Raw genomic sequence first — 15,338 nt, 5'->3', positions numbered from 1 at the left:
AGCTGGATACCCTCTTGCAGAGCAATGCATATGGAGTATAGCCTGGCCTGTCACATGTTGGTAGCAGGTCCCCTGGTAGCTGCTCTGTGACCACTTTCCACTTTCAGTGTACTAGTCATATACTCTTTTGGATTCTCTCTAATGTTATGCAAGTTGCTTTGTGGGATTTAGACCTGTGACTGCTCCCTTTATTCCCTGAAATTTTATTGAAATCATCGTTATTGGAATGCCTGATATAGGCAATGGTTTAGAGCAGGGGAGAGGAGTTTACATAGAAAGTTCTCTGAACAGTGAGAAGAACCAGCCAAATCAACTCTTAGATATCCAGAACTACAGACCAGGGCTTTTATTTTCTTTTTTCCTGTTTTTGAGGTACATCTTCTAGCCTGGTGGTTTTACTGACCAATCCCACAGGACAGCCAAATGAAAAGTATAAACTAAGGAAGTGTACAGTACATAAACAGGTAAGGCCTCACCCAAAGGTGACAGCCACTGCCCTACTCTTAGATGTCTATTTTCTACAAGGAAACTTCCGAGCTTCCTCTTAGCTTCTTTCTCTTGACTTTGCAAGGTAAGCAGAAACAGGTCACTGAAAGGGAGACAGAGATTCCAGCTGGTTCACTGTGGCCACAAATAGCATTTCAGCTTTTGATGAAAGAAGCTTATAGGGAAACTCCAACGTTGATATAAGTGCCAAGGCCTCTTTAACCAAGAAGACTCTCTGGAACGCCATAACTGCTGTGGGAGAGTACGAGAATATGATGGAGAAGACGCTCATCATTAGGTGTGTACTTTCTGACTCTTACTGTAGTGTAGGCTTTGAGGATAGGGATAGGAGAGAACTATAGAGTCCTTTTCAAATAGTAAGTTACTGGCATTGCAGGGAATCATAACATTGTTTTATTTGGGCATGAAAAATACTTTCAAGAAAGAAAACAGAATGGAATAATTACAAATATTACAGTACATTGCCTACAGTATGGATAAGTTTTCCTTTTTGAAAATCCTGATGTATAGGTATGTATGTGTCCTGAATTGGGATTTTTTTTAACTGTCAAAGATATACTTTTGAGATACTGGGTCTAAAAAATTAAAACTAAAATTGTGGCCACTCAACACAAGTTTTTCTAAAAACTACAACCATTGCTCTTTTGAAAACTGTTTACCAACTATTTTGATACAGACAGATAAAAATATGAGGTCTAAGTAAGTGCCTAAAAAAATAAGGAGGAATTTATAACTAACTTCTGCAGGCTAAGACCAAGAGAGAGGACACCATGCAATGTGCATGTGTGTGTGCTTGTGTGTGTATGAGACAGAAACTTAGAACCTGGGATGCATTAAAGGGCAGGAAAGAACATGTTTCTTTGAGTAAATGTTTGCTGAAACCTTGCTGTCCATGCTAAGTCCTTGATGCGAAAAAGGTTTAGATCTGGTGTGACTCCAAACTTGAAGATTTAACCTGGGAGTCAGAAACCAGGATTCCCTCAAACTGTTTTTCTATCCTGCCTCAGGGAAGAACTTTTATTCTGATTTCTAATGAAACATATAAAAGGGACTTTGTGAAATCCAGGAGGGCCGCACTCTGTTCTGGAAATTACTGAGGAGGAATCAAAGTGCGTAGAACCACATTATCTCTATTTGATTTAATGTATGACTATTTCTCCTATCCACCCTTCTAGGACACTCACGTTATTTGCAAATGTCATAGCTCGAAAATTACTGCTGGTGCTGACATTTATCTTAGTTTTCTGGGTCATTTACTTGGCTTCAACAGACCACACAAAGGTAGGAATTGTTTCCTTTTCCAGAATTTCACAGGTTACAATGATTTCAGTTGAATGTTCCGTTATGAAGACAAGGAGTAAAATTAAAAGCATGTCATTTCAGCAAGATAATGTGGATGGAATGGTTTTCTGTTCAGCTTTAATCCAACTGACAATATATACACAATTGTTGTGTTTTTAAGGGTAGGTTTCTCTACCACTTGGCACTGCTAACCATTCTGCCTTGAGATTATTTCCTCCCTTAGCCTCACAGCCTCTAATCTAATTAAACTGGCTTCCGTCCTGTTTTCTTCATAGGAATTTTTTTTAATGCTTTGTGGAATACAGTTGGTATTTCTTGGATTTTCCCTTTCTGCAGTCTTTTTAAATGTGATCTCACTTTACTTTCTCCTCCTCCCAACCATTTAATACATCTTTGCTCAAATGTCATCTTTATTTAATACTAGACACAGCTCTACTCCAACCTTTTTTGCATTCCTCTTACCCTGTTTGACTTCTTTTTTTTAGCAAAATGACTTTGACTGGTTCCTTATAAGTTTTTCCAAAGAGTTATTGCTGAAACAAAAACAAAGAACAACTGACGGTACAATACCAGTCTTGAAAGGAGCAGTAGGTTTCTCTCCCTAAAACGTGGGAGTCTGTCCTCATAAGTGCCTCCCTGGAACCACGTGTGGTGGGACATGTCTGTAATTCCAGCGGTTGAGAGGTGGAGCCAGGAGGATCATGAGTTCAAGACCAGCTTGGGCTACATAGTGAGACCCAGTCAACAAAAAAAAAGAAGTTGCTTCCCTTGCTTAGTGGCTAACAGCTTATAAATTCCCCCACTGGGGCTTTTCACTCCTCATTCTTGAGAATTTAGGCATGGAAGTCATTCTTCTAAAAGTACTATGTGCTGAATGGGGGCATTGTATCCTCCCTAGAAGAGTGAAACTACCTTGATGTTAAAAGCAAGAAGGGTCTTAGAATCATTAGGGGCAGTCCATAACATTACAGTTTGAGCTTCTTTTGCACTTGTTTTACTCTAACATTTTAAAGCACATCTAATTATGACATAAGTCAAGAATAAGATCAGTATCTTATTGACATTTTGCATTTGGCCCAGAAAATAAAGGCTTAATGTCCTAGGGATTCCATGCCAAAATACAGTTAAGCAGGTAGGCTAAAGAACAGAGTAAGATAAAAGGGTTACTTGTTTTATTACACTTATGATAGCATGTAAGTCCCATTAGTTATAACATAACCATATTGAATTTGATTTTAAACTTTTGGTAAGATTAAAACCATTTAAGCAAAGACACTAGCTAGGAAAGCAGTGAAAAAAAGTCATTCATTACTTAGCTCTACTTATTATTTGACTTTTTTTTTTTTGGCTTTAGTGTGAATCTGTTCCTAGCTCATAAGAGCAGGCATTTGTAGGCAATCTTGACCTTTTAGTTTCCCTCTTTACTCTGGTGTGATGAATCGAGGGAGTCATACCTTGTAATTTAAGGGAAAATAAGTAATTACTAAGATTAAATAAGGTCCTGTCCAAACTGGGTTAATCTGGTCCTGAAGGGACCCTCATTTTCAAGTTTTAAAATGTACCTAATCTCTTGGTTCATAAGTGTGGAGTCTTATCCCCATGGGGAAAGAAGTTTTAGGTTTACACACTAATTAAGGGTAGTATAATCTGCCCTAGATTATGTGATTTACTGCTAGTTTAACTTTTACATCAAGGTGTATTTTAGAACTAGTTCCTGCTGGAAAGAACCTTTCATCTAGTCTTGGTATGACTGTAAAATCATATTGCTGGTCCTTTCCAGGCAGCCTGCTTCTGTCTTGTACTGCCCTTCCTAATGGTGATACAAGTGGCTTCATGTTATTTTGTTGGTAATATATACACGTTTTGGTTAAACCTGTGGTCTTTATTATTTTTAAGAAGCCAATTGTGTAGAGTTTCTTTTTCATAAGAAGTTGAACCATGGGAAAATTTAATAATTGCCCAGGCCACCTTTTTGGCAACTCTGCTTGTTTGTCATCTATCTCTCACAGACAGGAGACTTTTGTAAGTCTTTTCATTTCATCATGTCTTATTTCAAGTAGGAAGGGTAAGTTTGTAGAAAGGCAGAGAGGGGATTGAGGTAGTAGGAGAATCTCCACTGAAAGGGCTGCATGTTTAGCTATGGGCTGCCTGTGTGGTTTTATTTATTTATTTTTATCTCCCTTTTGATACTTTCTGTTGTACACAACAGCTACAATTTTGGGGTCATTTACTATCTGAAGCAGTCTAAGGATCTCCTTATATATTTAATTTCTTTGTTGCTGGCACTAAGAAGACCTCTCTGTTTTTGGATTGTACCATGAGCATGGATCACTAAGAAGGCATAATTGGAATCTGTAATACAGTTAGTGCCTTCCCTCTCTTAATTTCAGTGCCCAAGTCATAGTATTGTTTTAGCCTTTGAGCTGAAATTCCTGGCAGTGAGGAGGAGAGGTGTGCCTCAATGATCTTCTAGAGAGGGACCACTGTATAACCAGCCCGATGTTGTCCATTAACTACAGAATTGTTCCCATACACAATCTGTATTTTCTCAGCGACCTGCAAAGTTTTAGAGTAAAATGGGGATGTGTAGTAACTGAGCTTCGTATTGCAACATTTGGCCATTTGGCAGCCAGTGACAGCTATTGGTCTCCAGAAACCTGGGTACTTGGTGGGGTGCTCCAGTCTTTCAGTGGCTGCCCTACAGTTTGTTTTTCTGCTTCCTTAATTAACAGAAAGTCTGCAGATACTGCCCATAAGCATGGTAGTCAACCTTAAGTTACAGTATCCAACTGTTTAGAAAAATAAACTACCATTGTTTTAAAGGGGTCCAGAATATGTGTTAACATACCAGCTGTGCAATCCTTTGTCTTGCATGACCTATTGAACGGATGCTCACTATTATCCCCTTGAGGTTATTAAAATATACTTGTAATTAGTATATCATCTACATATTGTAGCTAGGTTCCTTATTTTTTTAGGCTTAGTTTTTTTTTTTTTTTTTAAGTCTTTGTCAGGATTTCTCTAAAAACTTTTGGGGGCGTTTTTAATCCCTGTAGGAGCACTGTCTAACAATATAGATGTTTTGGGTTTGTCTTTGAATTTTCCCATTTGAAGGCAAACAACTCTTAAGATCTGGAGTCCAGTGGGATGCAAAAAAAAGTGTTCTTTAAATTTAGGATTGTATAATACTTACTATCCCTGAAACTGTTAGCTAATAAAATACGGTTATTAGAAACTACAGGATGAATACCTTATATAACTTTGTTTGTTGCCCATAAATTCTGTACAAGTCTGTATTTTCTCATCCCTGGTTTCTTAACTGGTAGGATGGGAGTATTATAGGGAGATATGCCGGATGTTATTACACCAGTTAAAATCCAGTTAAACAGAGCATTATTCAAGGATGGGCACAGGTTTTATGGGGACTCAAGGACACCATAAATTTGTTTTAAATTAACTTTTACATGTCTGGTCCATTTGTCCTTGTGCTCAGACTTTAGACTTGACTTGAGTGAGGTCATTCTCTGAGACTATCAGTATTTCATAGAGTAGTTCATGAGCTCAGCTCCACAACTCTTAGGAACTTGTATTTACATCTTATCCTGTTGAAGATTAGTAGGTGCCCTTAGTTTGGATAACAGATCCTTCCTGAGTAGGAGAATGGAGTACACGGAAACATACGGAAATGAATGCTTTAAAATCTTTAAATCCACTTCACAAGTCAGAGGCTTGAGAAACCGTTTAGTTTCTCCCTTCCAAATGGCCTTCTTCTGTTACTTCTTTTTGACAGAGTGCCCTTTGTAGTAGTGAACACAGGTATGTGGCTCCAGTATTGAGTAAACTCAGTTTCCTCTCCAGCTACATTTAAGGTAATCCAAGTCTCCTTGGAAAAAATTTGGGTTGTATTAAAGGGAGCCTGATGGGGAGTCCCTAGACCCCATGCATCTTTATTTTTCTATAAGAGGGAGTTGAGTTGGTCTCCCACTTTCCCTCTTCCAGTGTTTCTACTATTTGCAGAATGCATACTGGCTTGACCTCAGCTTTGCTGGTGGCTGGTGGGTCTCAAGTGAATTTAGAAACTCTCATATATTTGCATTCTAGCTAGGCCTGGCTTAAATAACAAACCTCCAAGTGACCTTGAATTAAAAAATTATCTTAAAGGTGTTTTCAACAAAATGCTAAATTAGGTATGCCAAACAAACAATATTAAATTAGGTGTGCAGAAGTAGAAGTGAATTGCCCCGCTCCCCAAACCATAAAATGTTATCATGTGTTCAATAATGTTAATTATTATTTAATAACATAACATTACTCAATAATGTTATTAATGTTAATAAAGGTGCAGGGGAAAAAATATGCCAAAGAAGAATGAAGCAGCTGTTGGAACCTCTGCTGAAACTATTCCTAGTAATTATGGGGGCAGATTTTTAGTTATTGGCAGAGTCACACACCTGCCACTTGATGGAGGAGACAAGCACTCCTTCAGGATGACACACAGACGCCCATATAAGTTCTCTAAGGTCTGGAAGAGATGGTTAGTCAAAATGCAAATTTTACAACTCTTTACCTGGGTATAAATTTCAAATTTGGTGTATTGCCAAAGGATGTAAGAGCACTGAAACTGTAAAATTACACATCTGGGAGTTCTGGAACATCAAAACAAAACTCCATACTTTCTTTTGGAATTCCTTTACATTGGTGCATAACTGCAGGTTGGAAGTGACTTTCAATCTCCCAAAGCTTAAATTGCCAGCAACCAAGACAGAGATTTCTTTCAACCTTCCAGCCATCCTCTGAGGCTCTCTATGACCAGGTGTCTCTGACCAGCCTACTTCAGGACAGAGATTTATTTCAATCTGTCAGGTGTCATCCTGGATGAAGGTCCTTTCAACCACAAAGCAAAGATGCAGTCCCCTAGAACTGTAGCTGACCTCACACACTTTTTGCCCTTCATTGCTCCCTTCCTCCCTCTCGCCCCCTCTCTCTCTGTTTTTGTACTAGGGTTTGAACTCAGGGCCTTGAGCTTGCTAGGAAAACACTCTATCACTTGAGCCACACCTCTAGTCATTTTTGGTTTAGGTTATTTTTCAGATAGATCTTGTGCTTCTTTGCCCAGGCTGGCCTGGAACTGCAAGCCTCCTATCTATGCCTTTCATGAATCTGGGATTACAGGTATGGCCTGTGGTGCCCAGTTTCCTCGGGTACTTTTTACCCATTCCTTCTCTCCTCTACCATCATGACTCTTACTAGTTGGCTCACAGGTTCAGCACTACTCACTCATTCAGGGAAACTTCTGAACAAAACATTCAGAGCAGTTGCTAAGTTTGCCCAGAATGACAGCGGTGCAAGGCTGGTGAGTTAGGGTCTAAGATGGCACTTTCAAAATGACTCAGGACCTGCTTCCAGCAGTGCAGGAAAGCCAATCTAGGACAAACTGCCATTATTCACTGCCTCTCCTGTCAGGAGCCGAGTGGCAAATGCCCATGAGCCTTCAAGTGAATTGTCCCATCTGCGTCACTAAGTATGTAACTTAAGGCAATGAGTTAATGTCTTGGTGAGTGCAAAGCCAAAAAGAACAACCAGAGATAAAGGAGAAGAGAAAACTTTATCACCTGTAGCAAGTAAGGAGGTATTGGAATTATTTAAAAGCAATGATCTCCCAATAAAGGAAGTGTTGGGATTTTATTTGGGGGAGCTTATATTCACACAGGAAATCATATGTAGGGCAGGTACATTTCTGAACATGATCAGTTGTAGGTGTTCATCTCTGAGCATGCACAGTTCAAGGTCATAGACCACATGTTCAAAAATGAAAGACAGTGGACAATAATGCATCTGGGCATGTTTTATTTTGGTATTATAATGAGCCAAGTTTACTCTAGATTGTCAAAAAGAATGAGTCAGAGTGACTTGGTGACTTTAGTTTGTACCTTGAAAGTTCCTCTAAAAGAGTTTTAGCTGAAGCTAAATGAACAACTTTAAAGGTGCGATAACAATCTTGTAAAAGGGCAGTAGCTTTCTGCCCCATAAGTGCAGGAGGTTACCCTTAAAAGGGCCTGCTTTGCTTAACAACTAGTAAATTCTCAAGCAAGTGCAAAGGCCGATGGGAGGTGAAGATTTAGAACTTTCTAGGCATTACATTCCAGGTTTGTATAACTGAATGGCTGGCAATGGCATTTATTGCAATAAAGACTAAAATAAGAGAAATAGCTTTAGAGGACACAAGCTAAATTTAGACATGAACAGTCTAGACTTAAGGTGTTTTAAAATGATCTAAATGGAGATATTCTTTTAATAAACTAGCTGAAAAACACTTGGCTTAGAAAAACAGATTTAGAAAGAAAGAGAATATAAGTGACAGTTGAAGTCACTGGAGTCTGAGACATTCTCATGGGTGATCTGTAGAGTGAGAAGAGAAAGTTGTTAATGATATAACCCTGTGGGAAAAAATAAGCACTGAGCCAAGAAGTCAGTTGTAATAAGAGAAATTGACAGCAGGGATGAACAAGAACTTCAGGACACTTATCTGGTTGGGGTGTGGGACAAACAGAAGAGAGTACAGTAGTTAAAGGTGAATAGAGGGCTCAAGAAGCTTTTTTTAATAGGGAGATACTTGAATATATTTAAATTCTTATGGAAAGAATCCAAGAGAAAAAAGTGGAAGTTGGGCAGGATAAGGAAGTTGGGTTACCACATGACTACTTTTATAGGTCTGAGAAGGTTCGAGAGCAAAGAGATCTAGGTACTGAAGGATCTGCCTCCATAGATAATGAACTCTACCTGGAGGATGTCAGAACATTTAGTGATGAAAATTAGAAGGCACGTTTGTTTTTTTTTCTTGGAAAAGCTAAACTTTAGTACTTAAAATGATTTTACAATGAAAACAGGTACCCACAAAGAGCTCATCAATGTCCACACCTTACAAAAGATAAATACAAAACCTGGGTACACAAACGAGGTTTGTGCATGGAACTGCAGGGTCATTCCCTATACCACCCTGACTAAGTGACACCTTTAGTCCTCTAACCCTCATGGGGGAACGGCATGCACTAGCAGGGAAAGTCCTCCATGATGGTTAGTGGAACTTCCTTAAGAAATAAACAAGGCAAACGTCTAACAGGCACTAACAAGGAAGTTATAACTTTTGGGGATTAACATACAAAAATGTAAAATCAAATCTAAAGAAAGCACCTTAAACCACTCAAGTTACCCATATTAATATAGTTTTTCAAATGTCAAAACAACCTACAGAAATTACCTAAAACTTAAACAGTGTGGAGCTCTTGCGTTTCCCCTTCACCTAAAAACGCTTCAGCAGTGTGGTGAGGGGTCCAGCAAGGATGGCCAGAGCCTTCTTGTTCAGGGACTGGCACCCCTGTGCCAGCATGGCGGATGCTTGGCACTTGCTCACCTTTTCTACAAGTTTTCAGAAAATATCTTGAACACTGGGGTTCTGCTCTTCAAGATCAAGGTTCAAGGAACCCGAGTCAGGACAGGACTTCGGAATGTTGCCACCATGAAGCCCCAGGGGGCCGAGTCCAGGGTGCTGAGCTGGATGATGTCCATCAAGGCGCCTTCTTGTAGTCCAACAAGCATCCAGAGCAGCAGCTTGAACTTCAGGGTGGAGGAAGCAGAGGTGGACGATGGCAGCTAGGAGCAGGGATGTGATGTTGGGGGGACCCATAGCTTTCGGTGCAGACGCAGGCCCTTGTAACTCTCCTCCTTCAATTTGGTCTTGGAGCAGTTATGGCAGGGCAGGCAAGTTCTGAGGACGCCTAAGTGGCCCGAAGGAGGACCTCCAACATGGCGGCGCCCATGCGTAATGGAGGGGCCTCAGGCAGGCGAGCATGCGCAGTGGCAGGAACTCATTGGCAGTCTCCTGGGGGCTTTGAGGAGATGGGTGAGAAGCCAGAGCAACAGGGCAGGCCTAAGTTCTTCAAAATCTTCAATAAACGAATGGCAAGAAAAAAAACAAACCCAACAACAGTTGAGAAAACAACAAAAGTCATATTTGGTTAGATGTATCATGGTAAACATGAGCCCAGATACAAAGGATGATGATAAATGGTTAATAAAAGAGGCTAAAGGTAGTCCAAGATACTTTTAGCTCTCGACCTACAATATACCATCTTTCCACAATCACAGTGTTCTACTCAGTCAAGGTCAAGCAGTCTGCAGAATCTTTAATATAGATGCAGTTTCTTCAATGAACTTCAGTTCACAGGTGGCCATGCACCAGGCTTAGTGTATGCAGAGGCCAAAAGTTGTTTTATGTCCTAAGGAACTGGGAAGGCTCATTCTTAGGATCTGATAAAGACTGGAAAGTAATCTTCACAAGTGAGAAATAGTTGTTAACACTAGTAGGGAAAAAGTCCCTGGATCATATTAATGTTATTAACCATCATGATCTGGGTCTGAGATTTTCTCTTTCTTTTGCATCTGATAGAACATTTACATGCAACATACAATAGGAGCATTATACCTACAGTTAAAACAATCAAGAATATGGTATAGCCTATAGAAGAACATGTGACAGATGAGGAAAACAGGCATGTTACCAACCAGAAATTCCCTTGCCTGTATCATTATGTTCTTTAATCAGACTGACATTGTGTTTCACCCTGTATATAGTTACCTGTACTCTATGAAATATTTTATTATCTTTCAATTGTTTTCTTCTGACTCATTTAACCTAATCTAGTTCCAATTGTAAGAAAGTAAGTCTTCAATACCAAATTATCATAACTTTTATTTGCTGCTAATAATTTGATTTGTCCTATTATTTTGATATTAGACTCGATTATAATTTAGTGGAAATGAATGGATAGTTACATTACAGAAGATGTGAGCCAATTACACAGCATCATTTTGAAATACTTCCCAACAAAATTGTTCCTTTCCCATGTACCAAATATTAGTACAAAGGGAGGAGGCAAAAGGTTAGACTTGTGAGAAGCTGGGATTCCATTGATTTTGTGTCATCAAATCTTATTTCTTAATTTACAATCAGCAATGGAAATGGAGAACTCTGTTTATTGTTTTCCATAATTTATGTTTTCCACAAAATTTCCATAGGTCCTGAACTCTAACTTTTGCACTAAATTTAGTTGGTCAGACACAGCTACTTTTTTTTTCCTTACTAGGAACACTTTTATTATTTTGGCTATAGGAATTCAGGATCTAAAACAGAGGAACTCTAAAAAATGGAGTTATCTTTGGTACAATTAAAATAAGAACTATGGCAGTCTAAAACCTTGAATCTCTTTCTTTATATTGTACCAAAAAATGAGAGAATTATTTTCTGGAGGTAGTGTAGAATTTGAATCTTTTCAAGTGTAAAGAATCAGTTTAAGTAAGGTAGGTTTGGACAAACAAATACTCATAACAAAAGCATGATTAATGAGAGAAATAATATCATCATAGTTTGTGGTTTTACTAAAACCAAGCTTAGCATTATTTTCATCATTTAAGAAAACATACTAAGAAAAATTCCAAATAGACTATTTCTTTTTTTTAATTTTTATTTTATTCATATGTGCATACAATGTTTGGGTCATTTCTCCCCCCTTCTCCCACCCACTCCTTACCCCCTGCCCCCTCCCTCTTCCCCCCTACCCACTCGCTACCCAGCAGAAACTATTTTGACCTTATCTCTAATTTTGTTGAAGAGAGAGTATAAGCAATAATAGGAAGGAACAAGGGTTTTTGCTAGTTGAGATAAGGATAGCTATACAGGGAGTTGACTCACATTAATTTCCTGTGCGTGTGTGTTACCTTCTAGGTCAATTCTTCTTGAACTAACCTTTTCTCTAGTTCCTGGTCCCCTTCTCCTATTGGCCTCAGTTGCTTTAAAGTATCTGCTTTAGTTTCTCTGCATTGAGGGCAACAAATGCTACCTAGTTTTTAGGTGTCTTACCTATCCTTGTACCTCCTTTGTGTGCTCTCGCTTTATCAAGTGATCAAGGCCCAGTCCCCTTGTTGTGTTTGCCCTTGATCTAATGATTGCATATGAGGGAAAACATATGATTTTTGGACTTTTGGGCCAGGTTAACCTCACTCAGAATGATGTTCTCCAATTCCATCCATTTACCAGCAAATGATAACATTTCATTCTTCTTCATGGCTGCATAAAATTCCATTGTGTATAAATACCACATTTTCTTAATCCATTCATCAGTAGTGGGGTATCTTGGCTGTTTCCATAACTTGGCTATTGTGAATAGTGCTGCAATAAACATGGGTGTGCAGGTGCCTCTGGAGTAACCTGTGTCACATTCTTATGGGTATATCCCCAAGAGTGGTATTGCTGGATCATATGTAGATCAAAGTTTAGCATTTTAAGTAGCCTCCAAATTTTTTTCCAGAGTGGTTGTACTAGTTTACATTCCCACCAACAGTGTAAGAGGGTACCTTTTTCCCCACATCCTCACCAACACCTGTTAGTAGTGTTGCTAATGATGGCTATTCTAACAGGGGTGAGGTGGAATCTTAGTGTGGTTTTGATTTGCATTTCCTTTATGCTAGAGATGGTGAGCATTTTTTCATGTGTTTTTTGGCCATTTGAATTTATTTTTTGAGAAAGTTCTGTTGAGTTCACTTCTCTTTATTGCTTCATTAATTTTGGGAGAATTTAGTTTTTTAAGTTCCCTATATATTCTGGTTATCAGTCCTTTGTCTGATGTGTAGCTGGCAAATATTTTCTCCCACTCTGTGGGTGTTCTCTTCAGTTTAGAGACCATTTCTTTGTCAAGCAGAAGCTTTTTAGTTTTATGAAGTCCCATTTATCTATGCTATCTCTTAGTTGCTATGCTGCTGGGGTTCCATTGAGAAAGTTCTTGCCTATACCTATTAACTCCAGAGTATTTCCTACTCTTTCCTGTACCAACTTTAGACTTTGGGGGTCTGATATTAAGATCCTTGATCCATTTTGAGTTAATATTGGTATAGGGTGATATACATGGGTCTAATTTCAGCTTTTTGCAGACTGCTAACCAGTTTTTCCACCAGTTTTTGTGGAAGAGGCTGTTTTTTCTCCATCATATATTTTTAGCACCTTTGTCAAAGACAAGTTGGTTATAGTTGTGTGGCTTCATATCTGGGTCATCTATTCTGTTCCACTGGTCTTCATGTCTGTTTTTGTGTCAGTACCATGCTGTTTTTATTGTTATTGCTTTGTAATATAGTTTGAAGTCAGGTATTGTGATACCTCCAGCATTGTTCTTTTGACTGAGTATTGCCTTGGCTATTAGTGTGTGTTCCCATATAAATTTAATGGTAGATTTTTCAATCTCTTTAATGAATGTCATTGGAATTTTGATGGGAATTGCATTAAACATGTAGATTACTTTTGGGAGTATCGACATTTTACTATGTTGATTCTACCAATCCATGAGCATGGGAGATCTCTCCACTTTCTATAGTCTTCCTCAATCTCCTTCTTCAGATTTTTATAGTTTTCCTGATAGAGGTTGTTCACATCCTTTGTTAGGTCTACACCTAGGTATTTGATTTTTTTTTTTTTTGAGACTACTGTAAGTGGAATTGTTTTCATATATTCTTTCTCAGTTTGCTCATTATTAGTGTATAGAAATGCTAATGATTTTTCTATGTTTATTTTATATCCTGCTACATTGCTATAGCTATTGATGGTGTCTAGGACCTTTTGAGTAGAGTTTTTTGTCTTTAAAGTATAGGATCATATCATCTGCAAATAGGGATATTTTGACAGTTTCTTTACCTATTTGTATTCCTTTTATTCCTTCTTCTTGCTTAATTGCTCTGGCTAGGAATTCCAGCACTATGTTGAATAGGAGTGGAGATAGTGGGCATCCTTGTCTGGTTCCTGATTTTAGAGGGAATGTTTTCAGTTTTTCTCCATTAAGTATAATGCTGGCTGTAGGTTTGTCATATATAGTTTTTATAATGTTGAGGTACTTTCTTTCTATTCCTAGTTTTCTTAGAGCTTTTATCGTGAAATGGTGTTGGAGCTTATCAAAGGCTTTTTTTGAATCAATAGAGATGATCAGGTGGTTTAGCCTTTGCTTCCATTAATGTGGTTTATTACATTTATTGATTTTCGTATGTTGAACTATCCCTGAATTCCTGGAATGAAGCCTACTTGGTCGTGGTGAATGATCTTTTTGATGTGTTGTTGAATTCAGTTTGCCATTATTTTATTGAGGATTTTTGCATCAATGTTCATTAAGAAGATTGGCCTATAGTTTTCCTTTTTGGAGGTGTCTTTGCCTGGTTTTGGAATAAGTGTAATACTGACTTCATAAAATGTGTTAGGCAGTTTTCCTTCCCTTTTTATTTTGTGGAAGAGTTTAAGGAGAGTTGGTATCAGTTCTTCTTTAAAAGTCTGATAGAATTCAGCAGAGAATCCATCAGGTCCTGGACTTTTCTTTTTGGGGAGACTCTTGATTGCTGCTTCAATTTCATTTTGTATTATAGATCTATTCAGGTGATTAAGATCATCTTGGTTCAGTTTTGGATGATCATATGTATGTAGAAATCTGTCCATTCCTTTAAGGTTTTTGAATTTATTTGAACATAGGTTCTCAAAGTAGTCTCTGATGATTTCCTGGACTTCAATGGTGTTTGTTGTTATCTCCCCTTTTGCATTCCTGATTCTACTATTTGGGTTTTTTTCTCATTTTAGTCAGGTTTGCCAGGGGTCTGTCGATCTTGTTTATTTTTTCAAAGAACCAACTTTTTGTTTCATTAATTCTTTGTATGGCTTTTTTGGTTTCTATTTCATTGATTTCAGCTCTTATTTTTATTATTTCTCTCCTTCTATTTGTTTTGGGATTTGCTTGTTCTTGTGTTCCTAGGAGTTTAAGATGTATAATTAAGTCATTGATTTGGGATCTTTCAGTCTGTTTAATATATGCACACATGGCTATAAACTTTCCTCTCAGGACTGCCTTTGCTGTGTCCCATAGGTTCCAATAGATTGTGTTTTCATTTTCATTGACTTCCAGGAACTTTTTAATTTCCTCTTTTATTGCATCAATGACCCATTGTTCATTAAGCAATGAGTCATTCAGTTTCCAGCTGTTTGCATGTTTTTTTTTCTTTACTTTTGTTGTTGAGTTCTAGTTTTATTGCATTGTTATCAGATAGAATGCATAGTATAATTTCTATTTTCTTATATTTGCTGAAGCTTGCTTTGTGTCCTAGGATATGGTCTATTTTGGAGAAGATTTCATGGGCTGCTGAGAAGAATGTATATTGTGTAGAAGTTGGATGAAATGTTCTGTAGACATCAACTAGGTCCATTTGATCTATTGTATATTTTAGATCTTGGATTGCTTTATTGATTTTTTGTTTGGATGACCTATCTATTGATGATAATGGTGTGTTAAAGTCTCCCACAACCACTGTGTTGGAGTTAATATATGCTATTAGGTCTTTCAGGGTATGTTTGATGAAATTGGATGCGTTGACATTGGGTGCATATAGGTTGATAATTTTTATTTCCTTTTGGTCTATTTCTCCTTTTGTTAGTATGGAATGTCCTTCTTTAT

At 38.1% G+C, this 15,338-nt stretch overlaps 1 protein-coding gene across 1 annotated transcript in view; it reads left to right on the top strand.

Annotated features, from left to right (window-relative positions):
* Positions 1–555: 555 nt before the first annotated feature.
* LOC109702225 (NXPE family member 2-like) overlaps positions 556–15,338 on the top strand; it is a 35,903-nt gene continuing 21,120 nt past the window's right edge. The window contains exons 1-2 of the mRNA XM_074057454.1: positions 556–784; positions 1,683–1,788. Of these exons, the coding sequence (XP_073913555.1) occupies positions 759–784; positions 1,683–1,788 (132 nt within the window). The 5' untranslated portion in view covers positions 556–758. The remainder of the gene's footprint in view (positions 785–1,682; positions 1,789–15,338) is intronic.

This window comes from Castor canadensis, chromosome 2, assembly GCF_047511655.1.
Source record: "Castor canadensis chromosome 2, mCasCan1.hap1v2, whole genome shotgun sequence".
In the NCBI taxonomy this organism is placed as follows: Eukaryota; Metazoa; Chordata; class Mammalia; order Rodentia; family Castoridae; genus Castor; species Castor canadensis.
The sequence above is the reverse complement of the archived record's forward strand: the minus strand, read 5'-3'. Positions and strand labels throughout refer to the sequence as shown.